We start from the raw sequence: 19963 nt of genomic DNA, 5'->3' as shown, positions 1-19963 counted from the left end.
CATTCATCCATTCTGCATTTTGATTGGAGAATTTAAGCATTTGCATTTAAAATAATTATTGATAGATAAGGACTTTTCTTGCCATTCTGTTCATTGCTTTCTGTTTCTTTAGTTCCTTTGTTCCCCATTAACATTCATTGTGATTTATTTTTTGTAGTAGTATGCTTTAATTTCTTTCTCTTTATCTTTCATCTACTGTATGTTTTTTCTTTGTGATTACCATGAGGCTTCTATAAAACATCTTATAAATACAAGTATTATATATAAATATATATATATATAAGTATTATATATAAATATAATATAAATTATATATAAGTATTATATATAAATATAAGTATAAATATAAGTATTCTTGTGTCAACCACCCAGCAAAATTCAGGAGAAAAATCACACCTTTTAGGTACCACTAATAGTAAAGATTAAAGTTACCTTCTAAGACTACTGCCTAAACTTACTTCCTCAATGCTGACAAGGTTGTTTACCCATGTTTATAAATGTTGTTTCCAAACTCCACTGCACTTAGCATATTTTCTCAAGTTTTGCAATTGTAAGGATGCTAGTCACTACAGAAAAACAAGGAATTCATGCTACTTATTTCTGGAGGTAATAGTCATCTACCCACCAGCTTCTTTTCCAGGAAATAGGAAAATCATCCACCCATAACTTGTGGGTAGATAAAGCACATGAACTCTGAAGCTAGATTCTAAAGGGTGGAGGGGCAATGGCCAGGCTTTCCTTATTCCGAGGACCACTAAGGCTGTTGATAGATATCTCCATTTTGTAGGCTTTCTTGATAGCCCTGGGAAGACACCCACTATAAGAGAAGGTATGTCCCAGACTTCAGTATCTCCACCTATAGTATCTCCAGCCCTGCCCATCCAGGAAAAGGTGTGGCTCAAGAAAATGATCATTTACTTTTATGCTATTATGATGGAATTTTTAAATTAAAATTTTTTTTTGAATGTCTACTCGGTTCCAAGCCCCATGCCAAGGCACTGCAGATAAACTTTAAGGAGTTCATAGCCAAGTGGAGGAAGGGGAAAATTAGACACAGAGACCTGTGAAACAGGGTGGAGATGTGAGAGGATAAAAATAACTACAGGGCACTAATTAAAACTTGATATGGGGTGGGGTCAGAAAAAATTTCCTGAAAGAGATACAACTCAACTGAGTTTTAAAGATGAGCATAATTATCCAAATGAGAAATGGAGGTCGGGGGAGCAAAGTGGAGAAGGAGGTGAGCAGAGAGGGGCATCATCAGTGCACACACAGAGATGAGAAACAGCATGGTGAGTGCGTAAAGGAAGGACAAGTTGTGGGGCAGAGAATGGTGATGGAACACCATGAGAAATGGGTAGAGGTCAGATTACAAAAGACCCTGTACTTATATATAGACTTGATCTCATAGATAAACTCTTCCTGGAAGATAATAAGCTAATCCTATGAGACACTACTAGAATTAACCACAACCGCCACCACTACCCCCATCATAAATGTGCTATGTGAGGAAGTGGGGGTGGGAATATTCAATATTCCCTTTTAGAGGGTCTTGATGCATATCAGTATGTTAAAAATTCTGAGATATTCTACTAGAAGGGGTTCCATAAGAAACCATTTAACTTCTTTTAAACTATCATTTCCCCAAAAAATTTGAGCATTGAAACTTTTGTTGTTATGCAATTACTATTAACATTCTGTAGGGCAAGTGTTCTTTAGAACTCACTTTGGAAAATGCTGTAGGACCTGAGGAGCCATTTGAGGCAGGAAGGTGGTATAGTCTCTTTGTCTTTTAGAGAAGTCACTGTGATTTGATAATGGAAATACTGGAGGTAGGAAGACCAGTTGAAGGTTATTATTTAGGAAAGAGGTTATAATGTCCTAAATTAATAGACAAAAGAATGGAAAGGGGGATATTTGATAAATATTTAGAAGGTAAGATTGATAGAGCTTGGAAAAAGAAGGAGAAATCCGGTTGACCTGAGGGATCACAGGGGTAATGAGCCCATTCACTGAAACTAGGAATACAAGAGCAGGTTTTAGATGATGAGTTCAGGGGGATTTAGGTACCATTGATAAGTCTAAGAGATATCTAGCCACTTGAATTTATGAGTCTAAAGGCATGGTACTGAGAGTTTTGGAAGGAAGAATACAGATTTGAGGAGCATCCATGGATAGCATTAAAACTGTGAGTGCAGCTGAGAAGAAGGATGGAGAGATTGTAAGGTAAAAATGATGGAGTTAGCTCTTCTAAGAAAAACTAACATTAAAGAGATAAAAAGAGGAGTTCATGGAACAGACCAAAAAGAAAGGGGTCACAAAAATAGGAGGAATGCCAGTAGAGAGCACTCTCAGAAAAGCCATTAAAAGACAGGTGGGGAGCCTGGTGGGGAGCCTGGGTGGCTGAGACAGTTAAGCATCTGACTTGATTTTGGCTCAGGTCATGATCTCAGGGTCCTGGGATTGAGCCTCACTCAGGATCCATGGTCAGTGGGGAGTCTGTGTGAAGATTCTTTCCCTCTCCCTCTGCCCCTTCCACTGCTCACACTCTTCCTCCCTCTCTCTCTCTAATATATAAATACATCTTAAAAAAAAAAAAAAAAAGACAATATGGAAGAATGCCTAGATGGCTCAGTTGGTTTAGTGCTGGACTCTTGGGGCACCTGGGTGGCTCAGTGGGTTAAGCTGCTGCCTTCGGCTCAGGTCATGGTCTCAGGGTCCTGGGATTGAGTCCCGCATGGGGCTCTCTGCTCAGAGGGGAGCCTGCTTCCCCCCAACTGCCACCTGCCTCTCTGCCTACTTGTGATCTCTCTCTGTCAAATGAATAAATAAAATCTTTAAAAAAAAAAAAGTGTTGGACTCTTGATCTCAGCTCAGGTCATGAGTTCAAGCTCCTTGTTGGGCATGGAGCCTACTTAAAAAGAGAAAGAGAATAGGAGTGGGAGTGGTCATTACATGGGATTGTTAGTTTAAAAAAAGTAAATGCTGTAGGTCATTATGGCAATGGCCCCAATGTATCCATGCTTTCCTGTGTCCATGCCCCCTTGCAACTGACCCTATTGCTTCTCCCAAGAAAGGGAGTCTACCTCTTCATTCATTGTCTCTGAGCTAGCTTTGTGATTTGCTTTAACTCATAGAATGGGAATAAAAAATAATGTTATTCAAGTTCCAGAACATAGGATTCAGACGCCTTGCAGCTTCTCGTCTTACCCTGATGGAATCCAGAGTCCACGATGCTGAGAAGAAACCCAGGCCACTCTATGGAAAATAGAAGGCCATATGGAAGACAGCCAAAGTGCTCTGAAAGACATCCCACATCAACTGCCAAATCTCTGAATGAGGACATTCTGGACCCTCTAGTCCCACTGAACTATGAGATGACCACAGACACATGAATGCTCCCAGCCAAGACCGACGACAGAATCATCCAGATTGCCAATCCACAGAACTATGAGACATAATAAGCCATTGTTTTAAGCCTATAAATTTTGGTCTGGTTTGATATAGCGCAAAGGCCAACCAAAATGGAAATCAATTGTGCAGAGCCTCCCTAAAAAGGGTTAAAACATGTGACAGTAGCTTTGGGACTTAGTGGTGAGTAGAGTCAGAGAGCAGTGCAAAAACTGATTTAAGGTACAGGAGGGAGCCAGCTGTGCTAATGAAGAGGCACCACAGTGGGCAATACTGTCACCTGAGGCCCCTGGGAAGGTGAAAAATGTGCCCAATGAACTTATGAATCTGGCAGCTAAGATTATTTCTAGATTTGTAATATTCAAGAAATACTAAAACTATCAATGTTTAAGCTACTTATGACAAAGTACAGGAAGAGAGAGAGAGAAACCAAAGAGAAACAGTTTACTCTACAGCAGAAATTAGAGAAAAAATAGAGTCCATGCTTTGCCAGGTTGCTGACTAAACTGCGCTCTCATCTGCAGTCTCTCCAGCTGGCAAAAGACCTAAACGTAAAGATCGAATCTAGAGTGCTGACAGTAAAATAGGCCTTTGGGTTCAAGATCCAATAAAGGATGTGCCTGAAGACCCTTTGTTAAGACCACTGAAAGATTAAAGCTGGCAGTCAGTCTGTCTTCTCCAGCAGATGGAAGGCTTTCTCAGACTCATCTTCAGACATGTGGCCCGTCTGAAAAGGAACTGTGGCCCTCCACAGTTATCGGGTTGGTTGAGAACACGTTTTTAGGGAAGACAGAAATGATCCTAAATGAATAGAAATATCCCAAGTTTCAACTGACAGAAATCAGGCTGAGCAGGCCAGTCAGCTACAAACATAGATTATTTCCTGCGGAAATATAAAGAATAAGGTGCTCTGGTGCATAGTTCCAGCTCGATTTCAGAATTGCCATGGACCAGTGATGCATAAGAACTTCCTGTTATTCCCCGTCTTGAACAGAATTGTCTGTTGATTGGCACTAAATGTTGGGGAGTGGCATGGGGGACGGATTACTCATTTCTTAGTTCATGGTTGTCCAGATCAAGAGGAATCATACTTAAAGAGATGCAGTTGGGGCACCTGGATGGCTCAGTGGGTTAAAGCCTCTGCCTTTGGCTCAGGTCCTGATCCCAGGGTCCTGGGATCAAGCCCCACATCGGGCTCTCTGCTCAGCAGGGAGCCTGATTCCTTCCTCTCTCTGTGCCTGCCTCTCTGCCCACTTGTGATTTCTGTCTGTCAAATAAATAAAATCTTTATTAAAAAAAATAAATAAAGAGATGCAGTCAAGGAGCCTAGACCAAATGCAGATCATGAGATACTGGACTTGGAGTCTGACCCCAAGATAGAATGAAGGTATGTGTGTGGTGGTGGGGGTCTTAGAAAAGGATCAGTGTATTTTGTTTATAGGACGAACATAAATATTTGTGGCCGGCAAACACACAATGTTATATTAAATATGGTTATATCCTAATTTTGTTTTCCTTTTCTTCTTTTTTTCTTTCTCTTTTATCTATTTGGAGAGGATGAATGTTAGCTAAACCTTCCATGGTAATCATTTCACAATATATGTAAATCAGACCATCACGCTGTTTGCATTAAACTGATACAGCAATGTATGTCAGTTATTACTCAAAAAAACTGGGTGGGGGGAAGCATTCAAGAAAATATATACGTAGTTATATAATACATAACAAACAAAATATGGTCACAAAATCTTTGCATCTCTTACCAATTGAGAGGTTGGGTCTACTTTTTTAATTAACAGGGCCCTATTTACAAGTCTGGTAGTAGGGTCCCAACTCTTGATTGCACGTCTCAGTTTATTTTTATGTGATATCTCATGCTTCAGAGGCAAGCCAGTTTCCTTACATGATAATCACAGGTTGGTATTCAGAGTAGAAGAAAGTGGAAACTGTAAACCTTCTTGAAGCACAGGCTCCAGAACATTCCCAAAGTCACTTCTGAAACATTTTATGGGTCAATACAAGACACAAGAACAGCCCAAATTCAATGAGTTAGGAGTAGCAGGGAGGGATATAGGCACCACCTCTTAATGGAGGCTCTACAAATAAATCGTGACCATACTATACTGCTCTGGGTAAGAAACTTTCAAATTCTGAGAATATTTTAAATTAAGCTTAGAAATGCTTAAAAAAGGGAAAATATAGTATTATTACTTTATTTTGTATTAAGGAGAAATGCGTTCTTCAACAGAAAAAATAAAAGAGAGGAAGGAATTTATAGGTTAAAGAGACTTAAAGGGCATATCCATTAACTACAATGTAACTGTAATTTTACAAATACAAATACAGATTCAATTTGAAAGTATAAACTGTGAGGGGCACCTAGGTGCCTCAGTTGGTAAAGGATCCAACTCTTGATTTTGGCTCAGGATCGTGATGTCAGGGTCATGATCTCAGGGTTGTGAAATCAAGCCCCAAGCTGGGCTCCATGCTCAGTGGGGAGTCTACAAGAGATTCTCTCTCTCCCTCTCCATTTGTCCCTCCCCCCTCTTGTGCTCACTCTCTCTAAAAAATAAATAAATAAATCTTTAAATATATGTATGTAATACGCATTGATCACATTAACAAGACAATTGGAAACTTGATCATTGACTCGATATTTGATTAAGGAACTATTATTAATTCTAGGTACAATATTAATATTTTACTATGTTTTTTAGAAGGCTTTAAAATTTTGAGATACATACTGAAGTATTTACAGATGAAATAATATGATATCTGGGACTTGTATTAAATTAATATGGAAAGTAGAGTAGTGAATGAGTCTGCTGATGAGGCAGGGTTAGTCATATTGGTTTTTAAGGCTGGATGATGGGTACATAGGGACTTATTCTAGTATTATATCTACTTTTGTATATGTTGGAAATTCTTCATTGTAAGTTTTAAAATAAAATTTTAAAAAATGGACTCTGGGCATAATGAATATATGGGCATATTTTTGTGTATATGTAATATTGAATAAAACATGTTCTATTAGACCATAACCCCAATTTAAAATGTGCAATTTGATAAGTTGATTTAAACTTGATCTAGTAATCATATTTTTAATATGTTATATAATATGTAATTATTTTAAATTATGTTATATAATATATAATTATTTTTATTTTTAATATGTCATATAATTTTTAATGTTATATATAATTATATACAAATATATTTATTTAAAATATAATCTTCCTTATATTAAAACATTTAATCTTATTTTAAGAGAATTTTTGATTCATTGGTTTTGTTTTAATGTATTAGATTTGCAAGAGTTAAAAAAGCACTTAAGAGAATTTTATATAAAAGAAACTCAAATACATTAAATTTATAAAAGTAGTTTCAGATATTTGAAGATGTTCAGTTAGATAAGTACATAAAGGGCACCAAAGATTATTCAAAGTCCCCTCAAAAGCCAACCGCTAAAAATTACTAGACTTAGAAACAGAATAAGAAAGATAGGTGACTTGAATTTAAAGCTTAAGACATTTATTGTTATTTTTTAACTTTAATAAAGCAAACAAATTTTAATAACAATAGGCTATCAAAAAGTGAAAACTTTTTTTTTCCCAGCCACCTGAAAGCCTTATTTAAGAAATAGGAGCATTATTTAAGAAATAAGAATTAAAAATAAATAAATAGGGCGCCTGGGTGGCTCAGTGGGTTAAGCCGCTGCCTTCGGCTCAGGTCATGATCTCAGGGTCCTGGGATCGAGTCCCGCATCGGGCTCTCTGCTCAGCAGGGAGCCTGCTTCCCTTCCTCTCTCTCTACCTGCCTCTCCGTCTACTTGTGATTTCTCTCTGTCAAATAAATAAATAAAATCTTTAAATAAATAAATAAATAAATAAATAAATAATAGATGATATGAACTGTACCAACCATTTGGATTATAGCGACATGCAATCTGGCTTCTTCTATTAAAACTTCTTCTGTTGGGGACTCCTCCTCCTCTTTGTTATCAGATGAAACATAATAAGGATCAGACTAAGTTTAAAAATATAATTAGATTAAATTAAAAGTAAGCTAAAATATATAGGAGCTGCCAAACACTTCACTCAACCAAGATTCAAATAACTCAGATTAGAACTGCTATCATGAAGGGATATGTGTAACTGAGTTCACTCTCTGTATGAAAAATGTGGCTTTTAACTGTGGTAAAGTAACAATTCATTGGGGAGATTTGCAAGTCAGATTCTCCCCCAAACCTACCTACGCTTGACTGCTCTCTAAGAAACCTGTGTTCTTTGCTTTTTATAATAACATGAGGACAGATTGCTCAGCTCCTCAAATGGTTGGAAACACGGGCTTGCCAGAGGCCATTCATAGTTAGTAAATCAACCAGTGTGTAAAAATTCCAATTCTCCTCTATTTGACAAATAAACCTAGATAACTAAGACCTTCTCTTTAGAGAGAATTCAAAGTCTTTTCACCAAGATAGCAAAGCTAGTAAATATACCCCCCCACCCCCCACCCCCCTTCCCCCCCCACCTCCCCCCCCATCCTCAGTTTTCTGACATTTCATTTGCAGGATCAAATTTCTTTATAAGAGAGGCAGACCCAGGAGAGAAGAAGGACTATTTTTTTTTCTTTTTTTTTTTTTGCCGGGTATCAACTCACAGGAAAGTTGTATTCAATCTTTGTTTTTTCTTCTACTAAGGTCCAATTAACATTTGTCAACATTTTTTCTGTTTTGAATAGTGTGATTGTGTTCTGTATTATCTCTTGAATGTGCTTAATGGCATTTTGCATGGCCATTTGCCTTGGGAGGGAAATAGCACACAAACCTGTGACCAAAAAAAAAAAGCAAGTGTCTTAATAGAATACAGTGAAGACTGTAAGAAGAGGTCAAGTCCTGCAAGGTAGAGTGAAATCTTGTTGCCGTAGTGAATCACATGCACAGCCAAACCATAGTGTTTAGAGCAAGGACAAACTTTGGTCCAAAGTCTTCCAGAAAATTACCCAGCTATCTGTTTCTTCTGGCTACAGAGCTCAACTTACCTGACTCAGCTGCTAAGGAATGCTTTATTAGTTTCCTTCCATTCCCGTTACCGAGAGATGTGACTTGTGACTTCAAGGTCCCTAATCAGTATTTCTCAAAGTATAAGCAACCACTCATATCTTCTTCAGGTAGGAAGGCTACCTATTAATCTGTGCAAATTCCCTGGCCCACCTCATTCCTAGAGAATCAGACTGGCCTTGGAATTTGTAACTGAACAATTCTCTGACTGACTCTTATAAAAATTTTAAAATTAAAAAAATTTTAAATAAAAAGGTCACCGTAATAGAGACCCCTCAAATTTAGTATATCTGTTTCCTGGCCAGCAAATTTACATGCTCCCAAAATTGTAGCCATTTATATTTTCTTGAGGTATGAATTTGAAGTTACAGCTATGAGGCTCACTCACTGAAAAGAAGAATTAATTTTTTTTGAAGATTCTATTTATTTATTCCACAGAGAGAGAGAGAGCACAAGCGGGGCAAGTGGCAGGCAGAGGGAGAGGGAGAAGCAGACTCCCCACTGAACCAGGAGACTGATGCAGGGCTCGATCCCAGGACCCCAAAATCATGACCTGAGCCAAAGGTAGATGCTTAACCGAAAGAGCCACCCAGGTGCCCCCCAAAAGAATTTAATTAGTGAGTAAACTTGGTCTGCTCACATGGAATTACATCTCAATAAAATTGTTTTCTCTTCATAAGTGCGCATGAACGGTCTCATAGTTAAAATGAGTTCTAAATGTTTAGCTCAACTTTACTATATTCTCTGTGGGACACTGTGTGTAATGATGGTATTTGAAATTTTCAGGATTCCCAAGGTCTGGAAACATATCCCTCTTGATTCATTATGGTCCAGAGCAAACATGCATTTGACTGTAGGCTGAAGTTAGAAGTTGTCAGCTTTAGATTCAAAATTCCCATGACTGAGACCACACAAGAAGAAATTTTTCTCTTTTTTGGGGGAAACATGAGTGTATGTGGACCACTTGGTGGCACCAATACATTTGAGTGAACTCCCTGTGTTTAGATGATCCTGGAAGTGTATGAGGAGGGAACCTCTTAAAGCCTTAGACTAGATGGAAGCAGTTAGTTTGAAACTTCTACTGATAAAACTCAACTCTGTCAAGTATTAAATGTGTGCTATGTAGTATTTCTAGAAAGGATGAGTATGGATTCTGAGGGGAGAAAGACTGTTATCATACTCTTCTGTTTTATAATGAAAATTTTTGAGGTTTAGCTACTATAATAAAAAAAATCTGGAGGTGGGGCGGAGGTGCCTGGCAGCTCAGTTGGTTAAGCATCCAATTCTTGATTTTAGCTCAGGTTATGATCTCAAGATCTTGAGATGGAGCCCCACACAGGCTCTGTGCTGAGTGTGAAGCCTCCTTGGGATTCTCTCTCCCTTTGCCTCTCACACACACACACACACTCTCTCTCTCCCCCAAATAAATAAATAAATAAATAATAATAAAATTTTTACAAATTTTCTAAGGGAGGAAAAAGAGAAGAAAAAACATTACCATGACAGCCTTGAAGTGTCAGAATAAGAGGAATCACAGGAAAGAAGCATGGGAGAAATCCAGATGTTACATCCTAACCAAAGAGAATGGAGTGGGTCTGGACCCCTGGGAGTCAAAGGAATTGGTGGGAAGGGAGGTGTGAGAAAGCCTTCAAAGATCAAATTAACTTTCCTCATGCTCCGGTGTGGGCTTTTGCTGACAAAGCATACCTTTCTACTGAGAATGAGAACAAATACATAACTGGGGGAAAAGGAGAGCTACCAAAAGTCTGCCCAATTTACTAGTTCAGTTGACATATTGAGACCCTTGGGTTTGAGGTGGGCAGTAACAGGAAGTTCTGCTAGATTTTTTGTGGGGTTCAGTTTTACAAAAGGACGTGACTGAAAAGACAGAAACGGAGGTGATGTTTATCACGGGTAGGATAGGGTGAATTCCTCAGGCTATTTCCTTGACTAGAAGAGCTCTCCTTCAACACCATCCTTCCATTGCCTCTAATTAGTTCCAGGCTTTCCAAGAAACTTCCTGAGGACTAGTTTTGTTTATCGAGGAAATTGGTATTTAGAGGTAAATACCATGAATAATGATCACAATTATTTCAGACATAGAAATAAATCATCTTATTATACATTAATAAGTTGATTTTATGCTTTATCCATATTTTCCTGTGAGTGCAGCATATGTGAATCTCCAGCACTTTGATCAATTCTAGATACACTGAAAAAAATCAAACACCACCATAGCTAAGACCAGGCCATGGGATACTGAATGATACTAAGGCCCTATTCTAAGACTTGGTGTAATCCCACCTCACCTTCTCCATCCCCAGTTGACCATACTGCCACCAATTATCTTATCCTAGATTTCTCTATTGGCCATGTATCTCTGTGTGATTTAATCATATTTATGCATTTTACTACCAATGGCCTCAAATGTCTTCTGGAAATAAGCCACTGTGGCACAGTCTACTGATTGTCTCCCAATATCCATTTTCCCCTTCTTCTTTTACCAACCGAATTTCCAAGTTTTGGCTAAGCACATGGTCAGCCAGATAGGGATAATATTTCACAGATTCTATTACCCATGAATGACTATGTGACCTAATTTTGGCCAATGGAATGTGAGTGGTAGTGATGCATACAATTTCTAGATTCTGCCCTTAAAAGGAAACAGCTTACCCTCCATTGTCACCTATCTCCTCATTTCCCCTGTCTACTCGGATGGATTGAAGATATAGTGGTAGTGAGCCAACTTCTACCCTGCAGACAAGAACAACAACCCGGGGAATGGAGGAGAAACAAAAAAGAAGCAGAACTACCCCCACTCTTTTGGACATTTAGGTAGGGGGTGGGGGGAGAAAGTCCTCTATCTTGTTTGAGCCACGGTGAATGTGGTTTCTGTTGAACTGGCTGAACCAATACCCCCAATTAATACAGCATCAATAAGTAATAAGTGAATGAAAATGAATGATTTCATAGTCAATTCCTTGAACTTCATAAGAAATGTCCTCATGTCCCCCAACAATAATCTATTTGCGTTATCTTCCCCAGTTAATTAATGAAAGACAGATTTACTTTACCTAATGTCCTGGCTGAATGAGTCATCATGTACGAATTTATTCCCATAGTCAATAGTGATATTACCTGTACATACAATATAAACTAAAAAACAAAACACACAAGTCGTTAGAACCAAAAAATGAATAAGTTCTCCAAAGGGCATCATTGTTCAACTAACCAACATCAACAAAATTCTATCTTAATCCACATTTATTAATCCTACTTCTGAGAAGTAAATTGAGGCAAAAGTGTTGTTTTATAGACACTGTTTGAATATAAGACACTGGAGCAGAAATTAGTTTTCAATGTGAATGAGAGAAGAGTTTATAATTTCTGGGAGGGATAAGAACACTGACGGAAGAGCTCTCCACCATTGCTGCTTGCTGCAGCAGGCTTGCAAAGCCAGCAAGGTGGTAGGCATCACAGACACAGCTCTGGAGCCTGCAGGGCCGGGAGGTTAGGGGGACCCAGCAACTGCAGGCAGTGGTGACACAGCAGGGAGGGGAAAGGGTATCTGCCACCAGCATTTACTACAGCTGCTCAGGAGGCTCTGAAGGAACCTGCAGGAACCATGGTGGGGTCTGGAGAGGCACCATGCAGAAGCAAACATACAATCACTTTCGCAGGTCTTAGCTCTGCCCCTATTAGCCATGTAATTTGGAGTCAGTTAACTTAACCATTCTGAGCCTCAGTGCCCTTCACTGGAAACTGGAGCTAATAGTAGTATGTCTTTTGGAGAGTGTTTCCCAAATTTGACTAACAACATCTAAAAGATACCAACTTCCAGGTTTCTTCCCTGAAGATTCTGATTGTGCAGTAGTGAGTGGCGCTAAAGGGATTGGTGTAACATCAGAGAGATTTGGGAAATACTGTAAATGATATTCCAATGTTAGCATTCCATTGACTTGGTTTTAGGCTGATTCCTTGCACAAAAGATAATTGAAGGAGTTCAGATGTTTGTTATGATACTTTTTCTTTGGGGCATGAAAGGATCCTAAATCTCTACAAAACCACTGGTTAGTTTGAACTCCAAATTCCCACATGATAACTACAGATAAGAAGTGCAGATCCTCAGGAAAGTCTGTAAGGAATATAATACTCCATTTAAAAAAGAACTTCTTCCTTTAGGAGTTAGGGCACCCGAACTCTTCCCCTAACATGCTATTCTCTTTGTTTTGATGTCTCTACAGGCAAGATGGAGAGGGAGATAACTGATCCCCCAAAGAAATTTTTAAAATATTGTTCTGCCGGAGTCTTCTGGAACAGGAGGCAAAATGACAAAGAGAAAACCCTGAGCTGGAAATCAGCCAATATCAAAAAACCCTGTACATCTACCTGTAGATTAAAGTTCCTTGGGAGGTGGGCAGGTGTTCTTAATTCACATTATTCGAGTGGCTTTTCTCCCTCAGCAGCAGGTTTGGAATTCATCTGACTGGGAGGTGGTTGGGGATGTCCTGGGGATTTCTAGCAACTTTTATCAACTTCTCCAGTTAGCTCCCACCATTGTCACAAATGATGAGGGGCCCTAACACTGTCAGCAGATGCACTGGGCTCTTTGGATCTTCCCTAGAGTCTCGGTACCACAGATACTGCCACCATCAGATTGCCCAGAAATCCACCAGCTAGCCTATGGAGAAAAGGTTTTGAGGGAGAGTAATATTTATTGAGCATTTGCTAAGTGGCAGGTATTTTATTAAGCATCATCTCAATCTTCAAATGGAAATTGAGGTTCTACAAATCTGGGAAACTTGCCCAAGGTCAGCCAGCCTGTGATGGTTGAACCAGGATTCGATCTCAAATCTATCTGATTCCCACACCATTAACCACTACTTGACTGTTGGTCCCTTTCATACTGCCAAAACAAACTTTCCTCTGAAAGTTTCTTTCTACTTAAAAGAACGCATTTTTCAAATCTAATTTTTAAAATGGTTAACTTTGGTGGTGCCTGGGTGGATCAGTTGGTTAAACTGTTGCCTTTGGCTCAGGTCATGATCCCAGGGTCCTGGAATCGAGTCCCACATCGGGCTTCCTGCTCAGTGGAGAGTCTGCTTCTCCCTCTCCCTCTGCCTGCCACTCTGCCTACTTGGGCTCTGTCAAATAAATAAATAAATAATCTTTAAAAAATTGGTTAACTTTGGGAGAAGGAAGAGAAGATGGTAAAGGAGTAGGAGGACCCTAGGCTCATCTTGTCCCCATAAACACAACTAGATAACTATCAAATCATTTATCTAAATACCCCCAGAAACCAACCTGAAGACTGACAGAACAAACTCCACAACTAAAGGAAGAGAAGAAACCACATCAAGGAAGGTAGGAAGTACAGAGAGGTGGTTTGTGGAAGAAACAGATGGCAAGTGCTGTGGAAGGAAGAGAGTCCTGGTCATGGAGAAAGGTGAGAGAGAGAGAGAGGCACACAGGGGAATGCACAAGGAGAACATTTGCCTAAAGGCACTGGCTGGGAAAACAAGAGGGGTTGGTTTTTGTGAGTTTTTGCAACCAGTGGGACTTAGAGACAAGTTTTAAAGGCCAGCCAGCTTGGCTGGGATAGAGCCCTGAGGAACCTGCCCTACTCCTGGAGAGAAGGCAGACAAATAACCTGGGGGTAGGTGGCATGGAAATAGCATCTGAAGAATGCCTGGGGCACACAGCAGGGAGATAATTCACTCTTCTTGGAGCGTGTACCTGAGAGGTAGGATTCTCACCTCTCTCTGGAGACAAAGGAGCCAGCAGGTGCCATTTCCCTCCCTTGCCCTCAGCATAAACACACAGCCACCTTCAGGAGGCCGCACAGTGCCCACAGGGGCTGCCTAAGATGCTTACACCAAGTCCTACCCGCCCCCCCACCGGTGTTCTCTGGAACACCTGCCCTCTGTCAGGCTTGCCTCTGTCCCAACATGGCCAGCCCCTTCCCCAGAAGGCCAGCAGAAATCCCTGCCCATACCATATCTCCTGACCAGAGTTCTGCTGGACTTCAGTTCTAGTAGAAGTAGTATCAGGTCTCTTTTAACAAGCAGACCAGAGCACACCTAGTTAAAACTCACCACACTCTGGCCAAGGACCCAACAGTGCCCACTGCATGCAAGGAGAGTCTCTGCTGACACCTGGCCTGAGAATACAGCGGTCAAACACAACAGCAGAGTGCACACAGCATGCCTCAGACACTTTCTGAAGTGCCAGGCCCTAAACACTCTATGACCTTTTCTTCATAAAGCCCTTACTTTCAGGAGCAGGAAGCATAACTGGCTCTTCTAACATGGAGAAGAAAGCAGAGACTTAGACAAAATATCCAGATGGAGACAAATGTCCAGAATCCGTCCCACATGAAAGAACAAGATAAGGTCACAGTCAGAGATCTAAGCAAAACAGATATAAGTAATATTCCTGATAGAGAATTTAAAGATTTTATTTATTTATTTATTTGACAGACAGAGATCACAAGCAGACAGAGAGGCAGGCAGAGAAAGAGAGAGGAGGAAATAGCCTCTCTGCTGAGCAGAGAGCCTGATGTGGGGCTTGATCCCAGGACCCTAGGATCATGACCTGAGCTGAAGGCAGAGGCTTTAACCCACTGAGCCACCCAGGTGCCACCCTGATAGAGAATTTAAGGCAACAATCATAAAGATACTCACTGGGCTTGAAAAAGAATAGAAGGTTTTGAGGAGACTCTTACCACAGAGATAATAGACTTAAAAAAGTATCTCTCAGAAATGAAAAATGCAGTAATTGAGATTGGAAACAGGCTTGATGCAATGAACACAAGGCTGAAAGAAGCAGAGGAATAAATATGTGATATAGAAGAAAAAATAATGGAAAACAAGGAAGCAGAACAAAAGAGAGAAAGAATTATGTAACATGAGTATAGACTCAGGGAATTGAGTGACTCTGTCAAAAGCAATAACAATCACATTATAGAAGAAAGGGGCAGCAGACCATTTATTTGAAAAAATAATAGCAGAAAACTTCCCTAATCTGGGGAAAGAAACAAACATCCCAAAACAAGAGACACAGAGAACTCAACATCAAAATCAAGCAAAGCAAGCCAACATTAAGACATATTGTAATTAAATTTGTAAAATATAATAAAAAATCCCCAACTATTAAAGCAGCAAGACAAAAGAAGTCCTTAGCTTACAAGGCTGGCTATAGATTTCTCAACAAAAACACGGCAAGCCAGAAGGGAGTGGCATGACATATTTAAAGCGCTGAATGGGAAAAATCTGTAGCCAAGAATATTCTATCCAGCAAGGCTATCATCCAGAAGAGAAGGAGAGAAAAAAAGTTTCCCTTACAAAAACTAAAGGATGGGACGCCTGGGTGGCTCAGTCAGTTAAGTGGCTGTCTTCAACTCAGGTCATGATCCCAGCATCCTCAGAGTCCTGCATGGGCTCCTTGCTCAGAAGAGATCCTGCTTCTCCCTCTGCCTGTCATTCTCCCTGCTTATGCTCTCTCCCTCTCTCTCTCTGACAAATAAATAAACAAAATCTTAAAAAAAATAAAAACCCAAAACAAACAAACAAAAAACTAAAGGAGTTTGTGACCACAAAACCAGTCCTGCAAGAAATACTAATGGGGTATCTTTGAGTGTGGAAAGACCAAAAGTGACAAAGACAAGAAAGGAACAGAGGACGTCTCCAGAAACAATGACAAAACAAGTAATAAAATGGCACTAAGTACATATCTATCAATAATTACTCTGAATGTAAATGGACTAAATGTTCCAATCTAAAGACATAGGGTATTGGAATGGATAGAAAAAACAAGAACCATCTATATGTTGGCTACAAGAGACTCATTTTAGATCTAAAGTCACCTGCAGATCCAAAGTGAGGGGGTAGAGAAACATTTATCATGCAAATGGATGTAAAAAAAAAAAAAAAAAGCCAGAGTAGTGCTATCACTAGCCAAAGCCCTTAAAGATGTTCCTCTGGAGTTGCCCTGCTTTCTTGTTGTTGTTTTGTTTGTTTTTTGTTTTTTGGTGACCTTGTCAAAAGTCACCAGACCAAGATGGTAGAACTTTTGGACTTGCCTTACCAAGGCCTGCAAAGGTGAGATCCTCCTAGTATCCATCTTTTGAGGCTTTCTAGAAGATTTTAGGTGAAGAAAGCCACTTGAGATTTTATACTCTTCTGTCTTTTTTTTTTTTTTTTTAATACTCTTCTGTCTTGCCTCCTATATTCTCAAAACTATTACCTCATGCAAGCTTCTGTGCTTGCATTGCCCTCTGAATCTAAAACTAACTTTTCTCAAACGGATTAAAAAATATTTATAAAATAATCTCCAAAATCTTCGGAAGGAAGCAGAAGGAATCTTCTTCTAAGCTATCAGGGCTTTCCCTCTCAGTCTCTGAAAATACCTGGGGTTCCTTCCTACCCTGGGATGAGGAGAAGAGCCTTTAATAAACTTGATAGGAAACCCTGAGTAGGGAGCTGTGAGGACAATCACTTTAAAACTGCCTGCATCTATGGTGAAGAGAGGAAGAGCTGCCACTGCTGATTAGGATTATGAATGGGGGAATCCTTTTGAACTTTCTAGGCAACAATGGATTTCACAGGCCATTATTTCTATAACACTTAAAACCTTATTAATTATCCCAGAAAGAAAGCACTCTGGTGACTCAGAGGTTAGGAGTTGGCCCAGTTGGGGGTGGAGGGTTAGAAGGATACAGGCAGGAAGCTTGTAGGGCTGTAGGGAAAGGGTGAGATGTTCTGAGACCTGGGACCAACTTCATTCTGGGCTTGCCTGTGTGTTCAGTTTGGCTTTGGGCTGGATTCTGGGAAGAGATGGGCTTGCTATTCAGGGAGGCATGAAGTTCTGCCTTAGACTAAATGATGTTTATAGTGGTGGCTCTTTTCTACTCCTATGCTGTGCTGAAGTGATGGAGACTGGGCTGTGTTACAAATAAATAAATTTATCTTGTTTTTGTTAAAAAATATATATGGACAAACTAGACTTTAAAATAAAGTCTATAACAAGAGATGAAAAATGGCACTCCATCATAATAAAGGAGGGCAAGTGATATGATGAGCACTGCGTGTTACACGCAACTAATGAATCATTGAACATTACATAAAAAACTAATGATGTATTATATGTTTGCTAATTGAATTTAAATTTTAAAAAAATTAAAAAAAGAGCTGTTATACAAATTCTGTAATACAAAAACAATGTACAAAAATCTGTTGCATTTCTATACACCAATAATGAAGCACCAAAAAGACAAATTAAGGAATCAATCCCATTTACAATTGCACCAAAAATTCTAAGATACTTAGGAATAAACATAACCAAACAGGTAAAAGACCAGTACTCCGAAAACTATAAAACACTGATGAAAGAAACTGAAGAGGACTGAAGAAATGTAAAGATATTCCATGCTCAAGTATTAGAAAAATAAATATTGTTAAAATGTAGACATATTCCATGCTCCTGGATTAGAAAAACAAATATTGTTAAAATGTCTATGCCACCCAAAGCCATTTACACATTTAATGCAATCCCTATCAAAATAACACCAGCATTTTTCACAGAGCTAGAATAAATAATCCTAAAATTTGTATGGAGCTACACAAGACCTCAAATAGCCAAAGCAACCTTGAAAAAGAAAAGCATTACAATTGCGATGGAGGCATCACGATTTGGGAGTTCAGGTTATGTTACAAAGCTGGAGTGATCAAAACAGTATGGTACTAGCACAAAAACAGACACATAGCTCAATAGAACACAACAGAAAACCCAGAAATGAACCCACAACTCTAGGGTCCATTAATCTTTGGCAAAGCAGGAATGAATATTCCAGGGAAAAAGACATTCTCTTCAACAGATAATGTTGGGAAAACTGATAGCAACATGCAAAACAATGAAACAAGACCACTTTCTTACACCATACACAAAAATAACTTCAGAATGGATGAAAAACCTAAATATGAGACAGGAAACCATTAAAATCCTAGAGGAGAACTTGGGCACTAACCTCTTTGACGTCAGCCATAGCAACATCTTTCTAGCTATGTCTCTGGAGGCAAGGAAAACAAAAGCAAAAATAAAGGACTGGGACTTCATCAAAATAAAAAGCTTTTGCACAAGGAAAGAAACAATCAACAAAACTAAAAGTCAGCCTGTAGGGGAAGGATGGGGAAAGATATTTGCAAATGACATATCTGATAAAGGATTAGTATTGAAAATATATAAAGAACTTACACAACCTAACACCCAAAAAAAACAAATAATCCAACTAAATATTAGGTAAAAGACAATGGATAGAAATTTTTTCAAAGAAGACATACAGCTGGCCAATAGACAGATGAAAAGATGTTCCACACCTGCTAAAATGGCTAAAATAAAAAAAACAAGAAACAACAGCTGTTGGTGAGGATATGAAAAATGGGGAACCCTCCTGCACTGTTGGTGGGAACACAAACTGGTACAGCCACTAAGGAAAACAGTATGGAGGTTCCTCAAAATGCTGAAAATAGACCTATCCTATGATCCAGTGATTGTATTATTAGGCATTAACCCAAAAAACACTAAAATACCAGTTCAAAGAGATACATGGACCCCGATGTTTATAGCAACATTATCTATAATAGCTAAACTATGGAAATAGCCCAAGTGTCCATCGACTGATAAATGAATAAAGAAAGTGTGGTGTGTATGTGTGTGTGTGTGTGTGTGTGTGTGTGTGTGTGTGTATATAAATATATATATATTTGGACTATTCCTCAGCCATCAAAAAAAATGAAATCTTGCCATTGCAACAACATGGATAGAGCTAGAGAGTATAATGTTAAGCAAAATAAGTCAGTCAGAGAAACATAAATACCATATGATTTCACTCATATGTGGAATTTAAAAAACAAAATGAAGAAGCAGATAAAAAGAGAGAAAAGGAGGCAGACTGAGAAACAGACTCTTAATTATAGAGAACAAACTGATGATTACCAGAGGGGAGGGGGGTGGGGGGCGGGTAAAATGGGTGTTGGGGATTAAGCAGGGCCCTTGATGTGATGCGTATTGTATGTAAATATTCAATCACTAAATTGTACACCTGAAACCAATATTACACTGTACGTTAACTAACTGGAATTTAAATGAAAACTTTAAAAAAATGGTTAGCTCTATTATTGGGAACTATGACAAGTACTACAAAATAAATAAAAATGAGTAAGTATGAGTAAATATGGGATACAATTTTTTCCTACCAATTGTGGTGACTCTATTTTTTTTTCAGCCAGATTATGAATATCAGGAGCCAGGAGTAAGCTAAAAACTCCTTTAATTCCAGACCATGCTATAACAATTCCCCATTTCCAATTATATTCATAACTTGCATGCATCAGAATGGGGCTCACTAACACAACAGTGAGCAACCTGTGGAAAGAAAAAAAATTTTTATTAATCACATGTGATGTACCAATGTTATTTATGGTTGAATACTACATT

The 19963-nt window shown here is 39.0% G+C and overlaps 1 protein-coding gene across 6 annotated transcripts in view; it reads right to left on the bottom strand.

Moving 5' to 3' along the window:
* Window positions 1-19963, bottom strand: part of SLC9C2 (solute carrier family 9 member C2 (putative)) — a 105154-nt gene that overhangs the window by 54637 nt on the left and 30554 nt on the right. For 4 of the 6 annotated variants that reach the window (XM_082704386.1, XM_082704389.1, XM_082704390.1 and 1 more), the window contains 4 exons: window positions 19723-19891; window positions 11545-11626; window positions 8071-8237; window positions 7333-7437 (listed from right to left, as the gene is read on the bottom strand). In XM_082704386.1, coding sequence (XP_082560512.1) covers window positions 7333-7437; window positions 8071-8237; window positions 11545-11626; window positions 19723-19891 — 523 coding nt within the window. The remainder of the gene's footprint in view (window positions 1-7332; window positions 7438-8070; window positions 8238-11544; window positions 11627-19722; window positions 19892-19963) is intronic. The other 2 variants (XM_082704388.1, XM_082704391.1) reach the window with 2 other exon arrangements.

This window comes from Mustela nivalis (genome assembly GCF_964662115.1).
Source record: "Mustela nivalis genome assembly, chromosome: 16".
NCBI lineage: Eukaryota > Metazoa > Chordata > Mammalia > Carnivora > Mustelidae > Mustela > Mustela nivalis.
The sequence above is the reverse complement of the archived record's forward strand: the minus strand, read 5'-3'. Positions and strand labels throughout refer to the sequence as shown.